The sequence below is a fragment of the Cucurbita moschata genome, unplaced genomic scaffold (assembly GCF_002738365.1).
Source record: "Cucurbita moschata cultivar Rifu unplaced genomic scaffold, Cmos_1.0 Cmo_Scf00098, whole genome shotgun sequence".
NCBI lineage: Eukaryota > Viridiplantae > Streptophyta > Magnoliopsida > Cucurbitales > Cucurbitaceae > Cucurbita > Cucurbita moschata.
The window spans coordinates 242,065-260,509 of NW_019268614.1; the positions used below are offsets into that span (position 1 = coordinate 242,065).

Below are 18,445 nucleotides of genomic sequence, written 5' to 3' on the forward strand. Positions count from 1 at the left end.
ATTGTCTCCATCAAAGACTGGTGGTGCAACAGCTAAAAAACTGGATTCCCCTTCCATTTGATCTTACAGATCCCTTAAGAAGACTACTCTTATACCAATTTGTTAGCGAAAGAATGAGTGATTGAAGGGTTGATGAGAAGATTGTATTATGAAGTGCAATAAAGCTCTATATATACTGAGATTATAAATAGATAATTAAAAAATTTACCTAAAAATTTACAGAAAATCTGGTAACAAAATTTTTATCAACTCAAGTACCTTTATCAAATAATAATTTTCAATAATGTGATATGATTGAGTGGTTAAAGACACAAACTTGAAACCAGGATGTTCATAGGTTGGGTCGAGTTGCAATATTTTTTAGACCTAGCTAATTGTCTTAGTTGTGAATTTTTTCAATTGAAATAATTTTTACCAAATAATAATTTTTATCAATGTCGATATGTCCGAGTGGTTAAGGAGACAGACTCGAAATCTGTTGGGCTTTGCCTGCGTAGGTTCAAATCCTGCTATCGACGGGTTGAGTGAAAATATATATCTTTTAGATCAATTGAATTGATTCTTATTGATATTCATAACCTTTAAATACAACTTATACTTGTAAATAAAAAAAATTTAATTAAAATACAAAATTGAGTGATTATTTAGTTTCAAAATTTTTAAATTTTTTAAAATTAAAGAATCTATTAAATAAAAAACAATAACAAGAATTTAAATTTATATATTAGATTAATTAATTTTTAACAATTTAAATTTTATTAGAGATTTATTCAACATAAAATTAAAAATGTATAACTCATAAAATATAAATTAAAATTTCGAGATTTAATAGATACCAAATCTAAAAATAGGTTGCAATTAATTTTTTTTATAATCTTAATCTATATTTGTAACAAGGGTAAGTAACCGTAATTTTAATGAATTTAATTAATTAACCTCTCTCCCATCTTAAAGTACTCTGTTAGACACAATAATTGACTAACATTCTAAAGTTCTAGGTCTTAACGCTCTAAGAACGGTCTCCTTCTAGTAATTTAAGACTTAATTTATCAAATAATAATTTTCAGTAACGCTGATCTGTTTAGTGATTACGAAGAGAATCTTGAAATCGGGGTCTTCATAGGCTGGATCGAGTTGCTGTATTTTTTTAGATACATTGTCTTAGTTGTGAATTTTTTTCGACAGAAAGAATTTTCACTAAATAGTAATTTTTATTAGTGTCGATATGTCCGAGTGGTTAAGGAGATAGACTCAAAATTGGTTGAGCTTTGCTTGCGTAGGTTCAAATCCTGTTATCGAGGTTGAAAATTACTTTTAGACATAAATCAAATTATAAAAAAAATCTTTTCTTTTCCACCAAAAAAGAAAGGAAAAAAAAAATATATATATATATATATATATCATAATACAAAAAGGGCAAAATCGTAAATTTAAAACGAACAGAAGCCAATAATTTTCAGGTACGGTCGTTAGCAGACAAATTTGAAACGTGGCATGTTCCCATTCCCAACTGATAGGGATAGGTCAAAGTCAAACGAACTACACCACACGCGCTTTTAAAAAAATCCCACTCGCGCTCGGCCGCTGAAATCACGCGGATTAGTTGGATAAAACTGAAAGGAATTTAAAAAGAATAAAATAAATTAAGAAAAGAATAAATCCCTTTTTGTTCCCTATAAAAACGGCCCTCTCTTCTTCAACTTCGGTAACCCCATTTGTGGACTTCGTTGAAATTGTGAGTCTCTCAGGAAGAGGATAAGACCTCGAAATTTCCCACTGATTTTTTCTTTTCAATTTGGTCAAAACTGAATTCCCCCGTTCTCTCTCAACTGGTAAATTTTTCTTCTCCTTTTCTGTTGAATTTGGTCTCCTGTTTTTCTTTTTCCGTTTCGATCTCGAGAATACTGGGGGAATGGAACGATGAAATGGAAGGGAAATTTTGGTATTAGATCTGTGCGTTTGGTGTTGCTTTAGATGCGGAGAGTATGGCGGTGATGTTTGTGATTGTGAATATTCGGGTTTTTTTTTTTAATGGACCGGGTTGTGATTTCTCTGATTTCTGATCTGCGATCTGTGCGGTTTTGATTCATTGATGGGTGTTTAAATCTACTTGTTGTGAGTCGTTTTGTTTGCAATCTGATTTGTGGAGCCGGGTTTGGAAATCGTTGCGGACAGGGGGATTCTTTTTTGTACGTTTTTTTTCTTTTTATTATTTTGGTTTAATTTATCTAGATCGGAGTTTTAATTACGCGTTCTCCTTCGTTGATCGGGATTTCTGATCTCTCGATTGGAAATCTGATAATTGTTTCGTTTATAAACTAGGGTTTGAACATTTAAATCTTATAATTGTTTTGTTTATAAACTAGGATTTGAACATTTAAATCTTCGTGATATGAGATGAATTCCTAATTTTGATTTGAAGACGGATGCTCTGAGATTTTGATTTTGATTGATCTGGATGACTGGAATCAGATTTGTATATGTATCTAATCGTGTGTTTAAGTAATACTAATCTAATATGAGTGTTTTTTTTTTTGTTTTGATTCATACTTTTGACAAAGAATTTCAATCCTTCTGTAAACAAGATGAAACATGATGAGAAAATAAGTAATACAATCATTGTTGATAAGAACAATGTTAGCAAATTTGAAGAACAGTGAACGAAATAGATCGCCCTGCTTTGCATATCTGTTAAGGTTTTGTAATAGCTTTTCTACATTTGGCTGATTTTGTTTGTTTTTCTGAAGGTCCGTAGATCAATTGTATAGTTGCATTCCAAAACAATGGCTCTAGCATCTGTTGATGGAAGATCAAAGCTAAACCCGAACGCCCCACTTTTCATCCCGGCTGCATACCAGGTGGAGGACTTCTCCCCGCAATGGTGGCAATTGGTCACAACCTCGACATGGTACCGCAATTACTGGCTCAGCCAACACCAGGAAGACGGTGACTTCTACATGGACGGCGAAGATGATTTGAGTAACGACATTGCTGATTTTTTGCCAGAGGCATTCGATCTCGATGCAAATGAAGAACTGCGCACCATGGAAGCTGAATTTGAGGAGTTCATTCAAGCTTCCCTTACTGAAGGGTACCACCTCGAGAAGTAGTAGCTACCTTAACCTTAAGAAGGTGACCGCAAGAGACTTCCTTCTTCCTTCATGATCAGCTTGCATTTTCTGGTTTACCATGTCGATAAGATAAGCGTATGAAGCAATTCGCAGTTTTCTTTTTCTTTATTTCTTTCTTTCGTTCTTTTTCATCTTCTTTTTAAAGTAACTTGTTTACAAAGCAAGGTTGCTTGTTTTGCAACATTTGCTAGCCCATCTTGTTCATTATAAGTGTCCCCGAAAAATTGTAAAAAAAAAAAGGGAAATAGTTTTTAATGAGAAAGAGATGTTCATTCTCTAGGATTTTATTTTGATGTGGGATTTGTTAATAGGTTTCTTATTCTATGTTACGAATAAGAAAGTTGAGAGTCCCTTACTACCGGATGGAGGCAAGAACGAATCATTCCCTATTTCGATCTAGACTTTCTTATTTTTCACTCGATTTTGTGGCTACGTTGGATGAGGTTTGTGGCTATGTTGGAGCATCGATGCCGATGAGCTTTGGTTTCTCAGTTTTGCCTTCTTGGTTTTGTGTCTGCAACAATTGAATACAACAAATGTGGATTTTGCCTTCTTGGTTTTGTGTCTGCAACAATTGAATACAAAAAATGTGGAATTCAAGCTGGTTTTGCCACACATGTTGCTTGTGTGTGGCTGCTTAATAAAAGACTTAGTTACAATCTGGAGTAGAAGCTTGCATTCAATTCAATTGATTCAATGCAATCGAAGTTTATTTAATTCATTGTGAAATTAGGTATGAACAATTTTAGTAAAACATTGAAACTGCAGTTTTTAGATTCTCTAGCTTATGTCTAACAACATAAAAGTATTTTGAGTTTGAAATTAATTTTATATGAAACAAGAATGATAGATCTACTAAACTAATTACCATCCTTACCCTTATCCTATCCCCTTGTGGATTCAAAACAATATTCTAAACTTTTAAATTTATTTCATTTAAATATTTAAATCGTCAAAATATATGTTTTAGTTACTATTAATATACACTTATAATCTTTTTAATTCATGGGTTAAAATATCCATTTCAGAATTTCAAACATAAAAATTAAAATATATTTGGTATGACGTGGCAAAAAGGATTCCATGCATGGTGAATTACGTTTTAGTCCCTTTCAACAATTTCTCAATAGCACCTTTATAACGAATCAAATTAATGCACTCACAGTCACAGGTCACACCCATATCCATCCCTTTATTCTTCCTTCTTCATGGACCAATCTCTTCACTCTCTTTCTCCTTCACCCCATGGAAGATGCGAATTTCTTGACCCGAAACCCTCGCCATTGCCTCCTCTGCCTACAACTTGACGATGCTTAATTTTCCCTTACCGTATCTTGATTATAGGCTAACATCTTGTATTGTTGAGGATATTTAGTCTTCCATTACCGTTTAATATATGTACCATATTTAACCCTTTCTCTTCTTATTTATTTGATTACGTAAATGATTACACATACAAAACTCTAGTCATCCTTTATGTGCGGTGGTGTTATCAAATATTCTCACGATATCGAAGGCGGCCTGATTTAGCAACCCCGATCCCTTTCTTCTCCATGGCTTTTGAATTTTGTTCTTATCTTCTTCCTTTCAACATTCTAATTCATTTCATCACCATCCAGCTCTCTTACTCCAATTATCTTGTTTGGAGAAGTCAACTCCTCCATCTACTCGAGAGTCATGACATGTTGGGCCACATTGATGGAACTCTACTTTCACCACCCTACTTTGAACCATCCATCTCTTTTAACACTCAACACCAAATATTTGGCGTGAAAGCAGTCAATCAATGAATTCTCTATCTCTTGCTCTTCTCTCTCACCAAGGAAGTCATTGTTGTCGTTGTTGGTCTCTCCACTGCTTGTGACGTTTGACTCACCTTGAAGACTACGTTTAGTCATCATCGGAAAGCCCATGCATTGACATTGAAGGATGGTTTGCAGCAAATGAAATGCGACACCAAACCTATTGTTGAGTATGCTCGTACCTTCAAAATAATATGTGATCAACTTCAAGTCATTTGTAGACCCGACGAGGACATTGGATAAAGTGCACTAATTCCTTGGTGAACTTGACACCAATTTTTCAAAATTTACTGCTACTCAAATGACTCTAATCCTTCTCCCTTATTTTGCAATTTTAGTCTCTAAAACTAAAGTTTTGAGTTGTTCCGGTGCTCCTTTTAGTCTTATGCTTCCTCTTATGTTGTATTCACAACCAAATCATGGCTGCACTCATGGAAGTCACCCTACTTCCCGTAGCAACCAGCAAGATCGTTCTCATCCCCACGACAACATGTAATAGCCAAAATAATAATAATAATAAATAAACAAATAAAAAATATATATACGTCAAAATAATAATAATAATAATAACAATTCATACATAAATAACTAAAAAGGATTACTTGAAAATAAAAATAAACATAAAAATTTTAAATTTGAGAAAAAGTAAAATGCTTTTCAACGGTGGATACTATGCAGATTTACCTCAGAGGTTTTGGTCTGTTATTAGGATAAAATCCTATCTCAGATTTACTTTTTGTTTTATAGCGATGGTTATAAGAAATTAATTTAAGATCAAATTTGTTTCCTATTCTACCAGATCCTGTAATAATCAGATCCATATTTAATTAATTAGATTTTTTTTTGTTAGCATTTGAAGTTGGAAATAAGGTTAGAATCAGTTGCAGATCTATAAATCTATAAGATAGTAGCCAAACAATTTATTAAAATTGGCCAATAATATAATAAATACAGGGTTAGAGTAATATATTGTTTACAGAATTGAAAATGTTTACCGAAAATAATTACAAGGAGAGAGGAGAGAAGATTGCTATTTAATTATAAAGAGAGAGGAGGAAGATTGAGGAAAGATTTGTTAAACAGAATTTAAAAATAAATCCGTAAATATAGAAGGGCATGGAACTCCATTAAATTTTGTCTAATAAGAAATATCAAAATTTTACAATGGCCAGTGTAAATTAGAGAAATAATTTTATAGAGTTCAAACTTGAAACTGATGTCATGGGCTCACATAGGTTGATTTGGATTTCAAAGGACGGAATCGAACTTTCATTAAGGATATATTTGTGACAACTTAAGTTAACCAAGTAAGTGCCCTTACTATCGACATGTTTATATTGATGTTGACACATGCTTGTGGTTCTGCACGTGTCATATATACTGATATGTGTGAATCATCTGTGAATCGGTATGTTTATATTATGTTTATGTTATGTTATAATATGTGGATTGTATGATAATAATTATGGTACGATGTGTTCAAGGATATGTTTGAGATAGGATATGAGAAGGATGCACAAAACGAAATGTAACGATAGAAGTAAGATACGTTCATGAAACGTTAAGGTTAGGTTACATACCGTAGTGCTATAGACAGAAGAGATTGATGAAAGAATATGGGTAGAAAGGGATAGGTTTGTGATAGAGTGATAGAACGATAGCGTTAGAATACGTTCCTGTGAGGATATGACCTAGATACGTTGACATAACAATATGACTGTGATAGGTATGAGAACGTTAAGGCTATGATAAGTTAGGGAGCGATATGACTACGAAGTGTTTACGATATGACATGTTATGATACGATATATTGTGATGTGATGTGTTATGTTTAGATTGTTTCATGTGACCATTGAGGTAATTGTTATATGAATTAGATTGATAGAACAATAGCGTTAGAATATGTTCCTGTAAGGATATGACTAAGGTACGTTGACATAACGATATGACTGTGATAGGTATAAGAACGTTAAGACTATGATAAGTTAGGGAACGATATGACTACGAAGTGTTTACGATATGGGAACGATATGACTACGAAGTGTTTACGATATGACATGTTATAATACGATATATTGTGATGTGATGTGTTATGTTTAGATTGTTTTGTGTGACCATTGAGGCAATTGTTGTATGAAATGACATATTAAAAGCATGGAGCGTTATGTTTTCTAAATTGTATGTATACAACAATTTAGATAAATAAAATGAAATGTAACCCCGTTAGGATTATGTATGATACGTAGACTGAAAAATGAGAAATGACATGTTAAGCATGAAAGATGATAGCGGGGTTATATTCATTAATGATAAAAGTAGAAATATTGGGGACCTCATGCATTATGTGTGCTCATGCATTTTGGGGGATACCTCTATTCCATCACGAGGGTACGGACGCGTACATCCAATGGCAAGACAACGATCGTTATGTTTTGCATAGCGATGCCGTGACGGTTACTAGTTCTAACGAGTGTCCGGCCTAAGGAGCTCCCAGAGTATGCTCGCCCGATAAGGAATGTGCCCCAGCGGTGTGCGAACTGACTGGTGAGCCCATACTCGCATGTATGGGCTGTGTGTAGAGTATATAGTACACGTCTAAATTACCCGTTAGGACAGTACCGTAGGGAAATAGACTGAAAGGATAGGTCCCGTCATTGCATTTGCATGTTCTTCATTTAACCCCAATAGTGGGGTCACTTACTGAGCATTTCTTTAAATACTCAAGCCATGTGCTACTACATTTTTCAAGTTAAGGCAAGACATTCCTGTACGGCTGACGGTGGGATCGCAATTCGAGACCATGACACATGCATAGGATAGTGGTATTTATTTTCTTAGACTTAGGCTAGAATAGGATGTTTTTAACTTAAACTCTTATTTATTTTATTTAGTCTTTTGTTGTGTCGTTTTAGAGATGTTTTTGAAACACGTAAGTCCATGGCTGTGTTTTAAGATAAAGGTTATGTTTTATGGAATTTCAATGAAGTCTTCCGCATTCAATGTTTATAGTACATATACAGTAGCGACCTTAAATTAAGTAGAAAATTTTGGGTTGTTACGCAACATCTCTTCCACTCGAGGAGGAACCCACTATGGTCAAAGTCATCGATCACCTCACTGCCAAATATGTCGCACAGAGGGCCATTCTACTAATCGCTGCGACCAAGAGTATGCTCGGACTGACTTAGCTCATGTTCACCTTGTCGAAGCTTTCAACATATCCAATTCTATTGCTGGACGTGATATGCAAATTGGTTTTTGAACACGGTGTCTTCAGCTCATATGACCACAAATCCATCTATTTTGGATTAGTTCAGAAATTACACGGGTAAAGACTCTGTGATTATAGGAAACAGTGTCTCTCTACCCATTACCAATACCAACTGTACTCTTTCTCATGTTTCAAATATTCACTTATTAGATATATGGGTTGTCTTTCATATCACAAAAAATCTTCTTTCAATAAGTAAATTAATGGTTTGATTTCCCTCTTTCTCGGTTACATTTACTAATAATCTTTTTATTGTCTAAAATCGTCAAATATGAAGGGTGGTGGTGACCGGTAAAAAGGTTGAAAAGGGATAAAGAGCTCTATGTGGTGGAGTGTGCCAACTCTAACTTTATTTCTTTCCTTAAAAATTAATTATCGATGCTTCATATGATTTTATAATATGCTCGCCTCGGTAATGTGAATTATTCTGTTGTTTCGTTTTTAAATAAGAGAGGACATCTTTCTCTTTGTCTTTATTGACTTCTCCATCAATATGCAGTACTAGTCAACTTGCGAAAAATCATCGATTGTCTTGTTCGCGCAATGAACATAGATTTTCTCATGTGTTGAATTTTATTTATTGTGGTCTCTGGGGTTCTTCCCCATCAAATCCAATTCAAGTTTTCTTTACTTTGTTATTTTTATAGATTATTCGTCGTTCACTTGTCACCTTTTCAAATTTAATTTTTTTTCTAGAACGAACATTATGCTCGGATCAAAGATTTTTTAAAGGAATGAAGGTGCCAAATTTACTAGCACTTACTCCAAAACTCACTTACGTACTTCTGGCATCCATCGTTAACTTTTTTTTTTTCTTTCTTTTTGCTAAGACCTTTCTCATAAATTTTGCTGTTAAATAGATAGAGCTCAAATAAAATGAATATGAAGATAGAGTATCCTGAGTTTTTATCGTAACGACCCTAAATTTTTTACTTAAGGTTGTTACTATACCCATATCTTGAACATTTAATGCGGAATTGATTCTATATTATGACATCAAACTTGTGTGCTTCATTTATTACCTTGAAATAAAACTTATACAAAGAAAATAAATAAAATGAAAAATAATACAGAAGAAAATGCCCTATCCTAACTCACATACTACTAAATGGAAAAAATGCAATGAACCTATACTAATCTATAGTCTACTAAAATTGAATGCAAATCCATCCTATGCATGTGCCACAATCTCGGAGTTTGCCATGCCACCATCACGCTTACAGGGGCGCCTTACCTTACTCTAAAACATATAGTAGCGCGTGGCTTGAGTATTTAAAAATACTTAGTAAGCGACCCCTATTGGGGTTATAATGCAAAGACATACAAATGCATGCATGAGACCTATCGTAATAGCCTATTTTCCTACGGTGACTATCCTAATGGGTAACTTGGATGTGTACTTATTTCACTACACACAGTCCGCACGTGCGGGTATGGACCCACCAATCAGTTCGTAAATCTCTTTGCCCCCTTTCTGGTCGGGTGAGCATTCTCTGGTAGTTGTTGATGTTGGACACCCGTTAGAAGTAGCGGTCGTTGCGGCAACATTATGGTAACACAATGATCATTCCCCTGCCTCATAGTGTACGCGTCCGTACTATCGTGAAGGAATAGGGGTACCCATGATGCACGAGCACTCAATAATGCATGAGGTCTCAACATTTTTCCATTTTAATTATCATAATACAACCTTGCTAGAGTTCATACATATCATATCATTTTTCATATAATTTATCATTTCTTTCATGCATATGTCGGGGTTGTATTTCATGCTAGTTGTCGTTTTGCATATCAATCATAACATATCATTCATGTCACATATCAGTCATATCATAGCGTTTTCACATTTTCAAACATAACAATCTATAACATGCACATATCATATCATGTATCATAACAGTCACATAATAATCCTATAAGGATGTCAATGGAGGCCCGACTCCAGCTAAGGAAGGCTAGCACTACACTGGCAGTCGACGCCACCAATTACTACGCATTGCCGGGAGTCTGCGCTATCTGGTAAACACACGCCCTGACCTCGCCTATTTCATTGGATAAGTGAGCAGGTTTGCGGAAGCACCTAGGGAGGAGCATCTCATGGCTGTGCACATCCTGTGCTATGTGGCTGGAACCAGAGGCTAGGGTGTGAGATACTGTGTACGGAGAGAAAAGAAGAAGCTTGAGCTAGTCGGCTACAATGATAGTGACATGGTCGGTGACGTGATGATCGTAAGAGCACCAGCGGGATGATTTGCTTCCTCTCAGGTGGCGCGATCTGCTGGCAATTAACTGAACATAAGGTAGTTGTTCTGTTTTCTTGCGAAGCAGAGTACATCGCCGCTTCAATGGCGACCACACAGGGGGTCTGGCGTTGCGGCTGATGGAAGAACTCATTGGAAGAGAAGACGATCCACCAATGTTATACGTGGACAACAAAGCTACGATCTCCCTGATCAAAAGTCCAGTTTTGCACGACCGAAGCAAGCACATAAAATCAGGTTCTATTACATCCGGGAGTATGCAGATCGGGGGCTTATTAAGATTTACTTCATCCAAACAGAGGAACAACTTAGAGAAATCTTCACCAAGTATCTGGCACACCTAAAATTTGATTGTTTGATAAAAACATGTTGTTTTTCTTGTTTAGATTATTCACTTTTTTTTTCGGGAAGATTTTAAGCATTTTTAATTGGACATTTGTGCCATGTTTATAGGAAAGTGGCCCAAGTTTAGTTGGCCACGAACATTTTTAAGATAGATTTTTTATTTAAACAGGGCAATCAAAGGAGAAACAAATGTACGCATGTTTCAGCAACAACAAATTCCAAAGCTTTCGTTCCCGTGCTCCTTTTGTTATTTTCTTGCACTTTCTGTTTCTTTCTTCCTAGACGAAGAAAAAAAACGTCATCTAGGTGTGTTTTAGACGAAGAAAGAAAGAGAGGGGCGAAGACAGAGTGGGGTCTGCACCTTGTGGATTGGTTTACTATCAAGCAAATGAGCACGAGTAAGAATATCTTGAGCATATTTTAATTGACTAATAAAGAGACCATCAGGAGTGGGTGAAGAGCCACAATGATAGATTTTGTTCATAGCACCATCATTGTCAGGAGTGAAGGTCGACGATGGAATAGTAGGTGGAGCCCGTAGAGAAGTAATCGACTCTATAGTAGGTGGTGAAGTTCCAATGGACGGAGAGGGAGCCGCGCCCCCTGGAGCAAGGAACGAAGATAGTGTTGAAGCCAGAGGAGTCGCCACAGTGGGTGAAGGAGGCCAGCGGCGACTTGGTTGGCAAAGAGGCTAGTGCGACACCCAGATTCCGAGGGTAAATCTCTCTAGAAGGTCGATAGGCTTCTCGAGATTTGTATATTCTAAGGTTAGGGTTTTTATGAAGGATGAAGGGAAGATTGAGAAGAAAACGAAAGAGACTATGTTGGCTAAGGGGAAACCAATTGTGTTAGAGAAAGTGAGATTGTATATACAGAGTACGGCGAAAGATGGGCCAATGATTTGGGAGCTGATGAGTAATCAACCGGCTTCACCTGCAGTAGCCATAGAGACTGCTCCTACGGCATCAAACCCAGTAGTGGTGGTGAAAAAGAATATGAGTAGAGGATTCAGAAGCCATTGAAAATAAAAGATTAGAGTTGCTAAACCGAAAGAGGCTATAGAGAATATTTGCTAAAACCACCCTACTAGGGGTGAAAGTTCTCTATTTATAATAAAAAAAATTAGGATAGGAAAACAGTAATAAATGGTAAGAGTAATAAAGGGAAAGATACTTGCCACCAAAAACAAACATGGTTTATAATAGAAGATCAAATAAAATAGATATGTTAAACTATAATTAAAGACTAAATATCCTTAGAGTCTGGGTCGGGTTCTGTGGTTGGCTCTTCCTTCGGATTTCTCTCATTTCCTCGGTGTTTGTGTTTTTTCTTTTTATTTATTTTTAGAAAGAGAAGAAAAAAAAGAAAAAAAAAAAGAAAAAAAGAAAAAAAAAAAAGTGGATCAAGCGGGCGCTGACTGAAATTTTGCCCCGTCCTACTTTCTGGCGTTCCATTACATTTTCTGCTTCCGAAGGAGGAGGAAGAGAGCGAGGAGGAGGGAGACAGCGCGCCGTCGTTTGTTCATTGTTTTTTTTTCCATTACTCTGGTGCTGTCGTGCGGCCTCTCAAGATCAAGTGAGTGATTTTCTGTTCCTTTTCTGGCTTTTTCTTAGCACCTCATATTCAATTCCCCTTAACATCTGTATCGAAACATTCATATGTCTTTTCTATTAGTCTAAAGCGACTCTCCAGTGCTAAGTATTTGTTGTTTTCCCTAATCTCCAGATCTTCGTAATACGTTTAATTAGATGTTGTGGTCTCTAGAGTTGAGATAATGTTAAATCTGGCACTCTGTAAGGTCCTTCCAGCTGCACTCACCTTTTGATTTTCTCATTATTTTTCGGCTCTCCTGGTATACCATTCTACTATTTTAAGATCTGGAGAGCTGGTTTTTTAGGGCTTTCTTTAGAGTTTCTTGGATGGTCAATCAATTTGTTGATATATCACTTGGAAAGAACGCATCCATTGCCTGTCTCAAGTTCTTGATGCACTTGTGAAGTCTTCATTCAACCCTTGGGTTCGTTTTCCTGACTTACTTGTCCGACTAGATACGCAATGAGGGACTCTGATACCAAATGTTGATTTTGATCCTCAATCAAAGCACACCGAAATGAAAAGCCGAAACATAAAGAACAACTTGAGGGGAGAGTTTTTTTGTACTAAAGAATTTTAATTACTATGTTTTTCAATTCTTTTTGTTGATGCCTTTATAGGGGAGAAAGTACTAACAATATTTCTAAACTTACTTTACAAGTTAAAAACTATGGACCATTCTCCTAAAGGAAACACTAACCATTTTCCTAAACTTAGCTCCACAAGTTAATAGTGGCTAATAATTCTTATAAAGTTGCTCCGTGTTAATAACTTCTTTTACTAAGTCAAGCTTATTGACTTACAACCTTCAATTACGTGTCTCAATAGAAATACTTGGGGTCTCTCTAGTTGTTCATGTTATGTCCTTCAAGTATCATGGCGTGAATGAACATCAACTCTGTTATACTTGATGCTTTGAAAACTGAGCTGTTTATCTTTTACTGAATACAGTGTTTTTCGATCTTGTGACGAGAATACTAGAGCTCGGTTTTTTTTCTTCTGTGTTCTAGTTAATATTTGAAAATCTGTGCATGTGCTCGTTACCTGGGAATCCCTATTTCTATGGTTATGTTATTTATGCTGAGTGAGCTAGTACTAAACAATTTTCATTTGGAGATCTAATTTCAATTTCTGCTGTCAAAATTTTCTTTATCTTTTGCTACATACTTTATTGGAGGGTAATTATGCATTTTATTGCATCTACAAATGAAGAAGCAATGAACGAAAATTATTTTGTTTAAGAACATCTGCATTCTTTATGACTCGACGAAACTATTTCTGCTCTTGGCATGCCGCGTTTGATTAATGTTTATGGGAATTCTTTATTTGATATGATAAGTAATGTAGTGTTGCTTTTGCAACTAGATTTGAGGAGAGTGCTGGGGAAGAGCTTGGCAGTGGATCTCCAATCCAAGGATATTATTTGGCAGTGGCATGCTACTGTGGAAAGACCAGAAGACTTCTGAATTCGCTTGAAGGCCAAAATGAGCAGCTCGAGAGAGCAGTCTCCGGATTGGATGCGTTCTTTCCAAGTAATTTTGTCTACTTGACGGTTTTGTTTCACTATTATAGATCACTCTTCACGTGGATTTGAATTTTCCAAGTTTTCTATTCATATATGAACTTCAAAAACTGTCTTCCCAGGTAATTTTGAACAATTGCAGGGGTTTCAACTCTACGTTCTTGCTTTTCAAAAGGCTGATTTGTAGTTGTAAGAACTATCATACTCATTCTTCCCAAAAGTTGTTGAAATAGTTGTCTTAAAGAGGAGAGAGACAAATCATATATTTGTTACACTGATACTAAGGTTAAGATACAAGTTTTCAGTCATGTTTTTCCTTCTAGAGTTTGTATGTTTGAATTGTCTTTAAAGGTTTGAAATCGTGAAGCAATTATTGCAGAGTTATTTACTAGTATATGTCTTCATCTTCATTATCAATCCTGCACTTTGAGATCATTTCAAAGTTCATATCTTTTTCATGATAATTGATACCAACAAGAACAATTTACTTTGTTGAATAGGCACCAACTAGTGCTGCGCTATCCTCTAATTCTGAATCTTCAACGAATGGTAGCTTATCAATGGATGATTCAATTGATCAAAAGGGTCCATCTTCACTTAAAACCACACAAGATTCAGATGGAGATCAGATTCAAGGTATATCAAAGTTAAACTTAAAAAGTCTCAGTTCTCATCTTGTAGGAACATTGTCTGGCACCCAAGAGGAATTGAAATTAAGGGCAAGAGAGAAATCATGTTTATAAAGGGCTTTGGTTTTGGTGTTACTCTAATAATCCTAAGCTGGAAACTTTAATGACCTTATGTGGATTCCTAACTACTAGGACTTGGATTATCATCCTTAAATTATGCTTTCTGGATCAATAACTCTTTTGTCTGATTGTTATAATGCAGGGGACAGTGACAACCATAATCTGGCAAAGGAAGTGAAACTTGAGGAACGTACAGGGAATGAAGTGAGAGAATTTACTTCTGGATTTTTACTTTTGTGAGTGTGTGTATTATTAGGAATATTAGTAATCTTCATCTAATTTGTTTCAAGAGTTCTACATAGTACGGGATGGTTGGGATAACTTTTTAATATTCTAGTCTAAATTGTTTGTAGTAAAATCTACTTTTCTGATGGGAGATTCTTGTTTTCATTTATCAGATCTCAAAGCAGTCAGTTTTGATGTTATCATCGGATTCTGAGTTATCGCCTGTTAATAGTTTTATAAAGGAGGATTATGGTCATCATGAAGAATTATCTGAACTTACGACATCTCACTTCCAAGGGAGAGGGAAGGATGAAAATGCAGGTGGAAAATCTAAGTCAAGGAAAATATCAGATAAAAAGTTGTCAAAAAAACAGGTCAAATCACAAGTTTGCACTTCGCCCGAAGAGAAGATAGTCATTTCTGATACAAATAAAGAACGACTTACGTTGGAAGGTGAGAGAATAGTACGATAATAATGCATAACATTAAAAGGTAGAATCTCTAGTGACTAATGAAGAAAACATTAAAATTACTCGAGTCTTGATCTTGTATGCTGCATCATGCATGAAAGCTACTGCCTGTTATGCATGATTTTGTATTGGAATATTTTGTGCAAAACTTTCGTCCATTCAGGATCTGAATGCTATGTAAGCAATGGTGGAGATGTGGAGATCATAGAAAAAGATGCATTGGATGACTGCAACGAACGTCCTGTAAGATTTGCTCAAACTAAAGAGAACAAACCTATATAGTTCATTATACTCTGACCACTTATTTGCTTTAGCAATTCAATTTACAGGTTTCCTCCTCAAGGTTGCCACTGGTGCTGTCTGACAAAGTTCAGAGATTGAAGGTAGTGTTGCAACATAGGTTACGATAAACGAGTTCTTTTGGCAGCTGCCTCTTGTCATGATTTAGGTTTTAAACCTTTCTGCTTCATTATATACGCATATATATATAAATGAGGTTCATTCTATTATGGGCCCGTGTACATCTTTTTTAGTTTCTGAGTCGGGTTTTGGAGGGAAGAGGGGAAGTGAAGAAAGAATATTTAATACAAGATTGTAAAAACTATTGTCTTATGCAGGCACTTGTTGAGTGTGAAGGAAATTCAATAGATTTGAGTGGTGATATGGGTGCTGTTGGACGAATTGTAGTTTCTGATTCCTCATTTGCAAAAAATGAACTTTGCCTCGATTTGAAAGGTATGTTTCATTCATATGTGCTATGTTTTTCCATTAAGGGGCAGGTATACTTCAACATATATTTGCAAATGTTTATTTATTCCATACTCGTGATTAATGTCGAGTTTCTATATCGTTCTTTTGGACCTCGTTGGCTTATTTCAAAGATATTGGTATGTCTTGCCATTGTTGGTAACTTGCCTATGGTTTCCCAACTCAGGTACAATTTATAGAGCGGCAGTAGTTCCTTCAAGGACATTTTGCGTTGTATGTTATCCTTCTCCACTTTTCTGATTCTTCAAATGGAACTTTTTTTTTATTACAAACTCCGTACGTGAAAGTCATGTTGAAATGAACGACCCTTTTTTTATTGCTTTTTATTGTTCCAAAATGAATTATTTAAGAAATTTTCCACCTGGCTTTGTTGATGTAGATCTTGTCTTGTTCAGGTTAGCTTCGGTCAGTCGGAGGCGAAGGTCTGTCCTTTTCTCCCATCTATTACCTTGTTCACATTCTCTTGTATATTAATAATAATGTAGTTCGTTGGAACGTTTACTGTGAGATCCCACATTGGTTGGGGAGAAGAATGGAACATTTTTTATAAGGGTGTGGAAACCTCCCTTGATAGACGCTTTTTTAAAAATCTTGAGGGAAAGCCCGAAAGGGAAACTCCCCAGAGGTCAATATCTGCTAACAGTGGGTTTGGGCCATTACAAATGGTATCAGAGTCAAACACCAGGCGATGTGCCAGCGAGAAGATTGAGCCTAGAAAGGGGGTGGACACGAGGCGGTGTGCCATCCAGGACGCTGGGTCCCAAAGGGGAGTGGATTGAGGAGTCTCACATTGATTGGGGAAGGAAACGAATGCCAGCGAGGACGTTGGCTCTAAAGGGAGGTGGATTGTGAGATCCCACATCGGTTGGGGAGGAGAATGAAACATTCTTTATAAGGGTGTGGAAACCTCCTCCTAGCAGATACGTTTTAAAAACCTTGAGGAAAAACCCGAAAGAGAAAAGCCCAAAGAGGACAATATCTGCTAGTGGTGGGCTTGGGCCGGTTGATTTCTCACGAACTTTCTCCATTTTCCTTATTAAGCACCTCTTTGTTTTTCGTTTGCTGTATTTTTCATTACATTGTCCTAGAACTGCCATAGAAAATATGACTTATTGGACGTATGCCACTTGATCAGATAGAATCTATCATGAATGACTTCATACAGCTGAAGGCACTCTCCAACGTTGATGAGGCTGAAACCATGGTTGAAGGTTGACTTGCATTGAAATTTAAACCTTTGTCAACTTCTCTAACTTGTTCTATCCTCATTCAATCTGCTTCATCTATAGGAACATTGGATGGCTTCTTATTTGATTCTGAAGATGAGGGCGAGAAAATAAGTAAAGTTCCAACAGACCAAAACGAGCTTGCCGAAGCGCTTAACAAGAAATCTAAAAATAAAGACGAAAAATCATCAGTATGTCTCTTTCTAAGCTTTGATATTCAATTGCTTATGTTATCTGTTGAATGAGTGTATGATTATGATCCGGAATGGGCAATGTAGGGGCGGAAGCGTGTTAAAACAGGAGGAAAGGTGCAGGCACCCAAGAAAGCGAGGAAGAAAGTTCAAGGTTCTAAGACTAAAAGTACAAAGAGCAAGAAATGAGGTTTGAATTTTTGTTGTATGCTTATGAACCGAGGTGGTCAAATAGTTGTTTCTTATTGTACCCATGAGGCAAAATGGATGAGATTTGTACCTTAGTTCTCGAGAACCCAACCCATTGAATTAATAACTCTCTGTCTCTGTCAGATTGAATTAATAATTGTAATGATGAAATATGCTTTTGATCGTTCTCATATTTCTCATTGTCTTTCTACTGTTTGTCTTCATCTTTCTCATCTCACACATTCAACTTAGTTATTAGCCTCTTTATTTCTCATCTTTCTGATTGTCTTTCTACTCTTTGTCTTCATCTTTCTCATCTCACAGCATTCGACTTTGTTATTAGCCTCTTTATTTCTTCGTCAACATCGTTCTCATCCCATAGCAGAAGTTGACGTTGCTCACTAGATGCCTCTTTATTTCTCCGTTAGACTACCTTCTCAGTTTCCATTTTTCTGTTTGACATCATCTCTGTGTTTCTCATCGGACGACGTTGTCGACTATCTCTTAGCTCGGTGTTCCGTTCCACTTTTATTGGACTTCTTCGGTTTGTGTTTGTCGTCGAACTTCTCCGACCGGTGCTACGTTGTTTCTCTACTCGACTTCTTGTCTCTTCTCAGTTTGGAACAACTCGAACCCAACTTGAAAATAGAGGTTTGAGTTAAGTTGGGTTGTGAGAATTTTCGGGTTGGGTACCAATCCAAC

The 18,445-nt window shown here is 36.2% G+C and overlaps 2 protein-coding genes and 1 non-coding gene across 4 annotated transcripts; all 3 read left to right on the top strand.

Annotated features, from left to right (window-relative positions):
• Positions 1-436: 436 nt before the first annotated feature.
• TRNAS-CGA lies at positions 437-518 on the top strand. The gene has a single exon. It is a non-coding gene; the product is annotated as a tRNA-Ser (tRNA).
• Positions 519-1,663: 1,145 nt separating this feature from the next.
• On the top strand, positions 1,664-3,424 carry LOC111439629 (protein EARLY RESPONSIVE TO DEHYDRATION 15-like). Of its 2 annotated transcripts, none has more exons than XM_023077227.1 (2): positions 1,664-1,832; positions 2,748-3,424. In XM_023077227.1, the coding sequence occupies exon 2, from the start codon at positions 2,784-2,786 to the stop codon at positions 3,108-3,110; it is 327 nt and encodes a 108-aa protein (XP_022932995.1). In that variant the 5' UTR covers positions 1,664-1,832; positions 2,748-2,783; the 3' UTR covers positions 3,111-3,424. The 2 variants fall into 2 exon arrangements, with proteins under 2 accessions (XP_022932995.1, XP_022932996.1); XM_023077228.1 differs by having other exon boundaries at positions 1,684-1,827; positions 2,746-3,424.
• Positions 3,425-12,195: 8,771 nt separating this feature from the next.
• On the top strand, positions 12,196-17,881 carry LOC111439628 (DNA-binding protein BIN4). The gene is made up of 13 exons (XM_023077225.1): positions 12,196-12,385; positions 13,769-13,935; positions 14,426-14,561; positions 14,817-14,878; positions 15,073-15,352; positions 15,533-15,612; positions 15,699-15,752; positions 15,987-16,104; positions 16,304-16,350; positions 16,533-16,559; positions 17,273-17,348; positions 17,427-17,554; positions 17,642-17,881. The coding sequence occupies exons 2-13, from the start codon at positions 13,888-13,890 to the stop codon at positions 17,741-17,743; spliced, it is 1,158 nt and encodes a 385-aa protein (XP_022932993.1). The 5' UTR covers positions 12,196-12,385; positions 13,769-13,887; the 3' UTR covers positions 17,744-17,881.
• The last annotated feature ends 564 nt before the right edge of the window (positions 17,882-18,445 follow it).

Coding starts and splice junctions, on each gene's coding strand:
- LOC111439629 (XM_023077227.1), top strand. CDS start 2,784: ATGGCTCTAGCATCTGTTGATGGAAGATCAAAGCTAAACCCGAACGCC.
- LOC111439628 (XM_023077225.1), top strand. CDS start 13,888: ATGAGCAGCTCGAGAGAGCAGTCTCCGGATTGGATGCGTTCTTTCCAA. Junction 14,879..15,072: donor AGGAACGTACAGGGAATGAA/GTGAGAGAATTT, acceptor TTCATTTATCAG/ATCTCAAAGCAGTCAGTTTT. Junction 15,753..15,986: donor ACAAAGTTCAGAGATTGAAG/GTAGTGTTGCAA, acceptor TGTCTTATGCAG/GCACTTGTTGAGTGTGAAGG.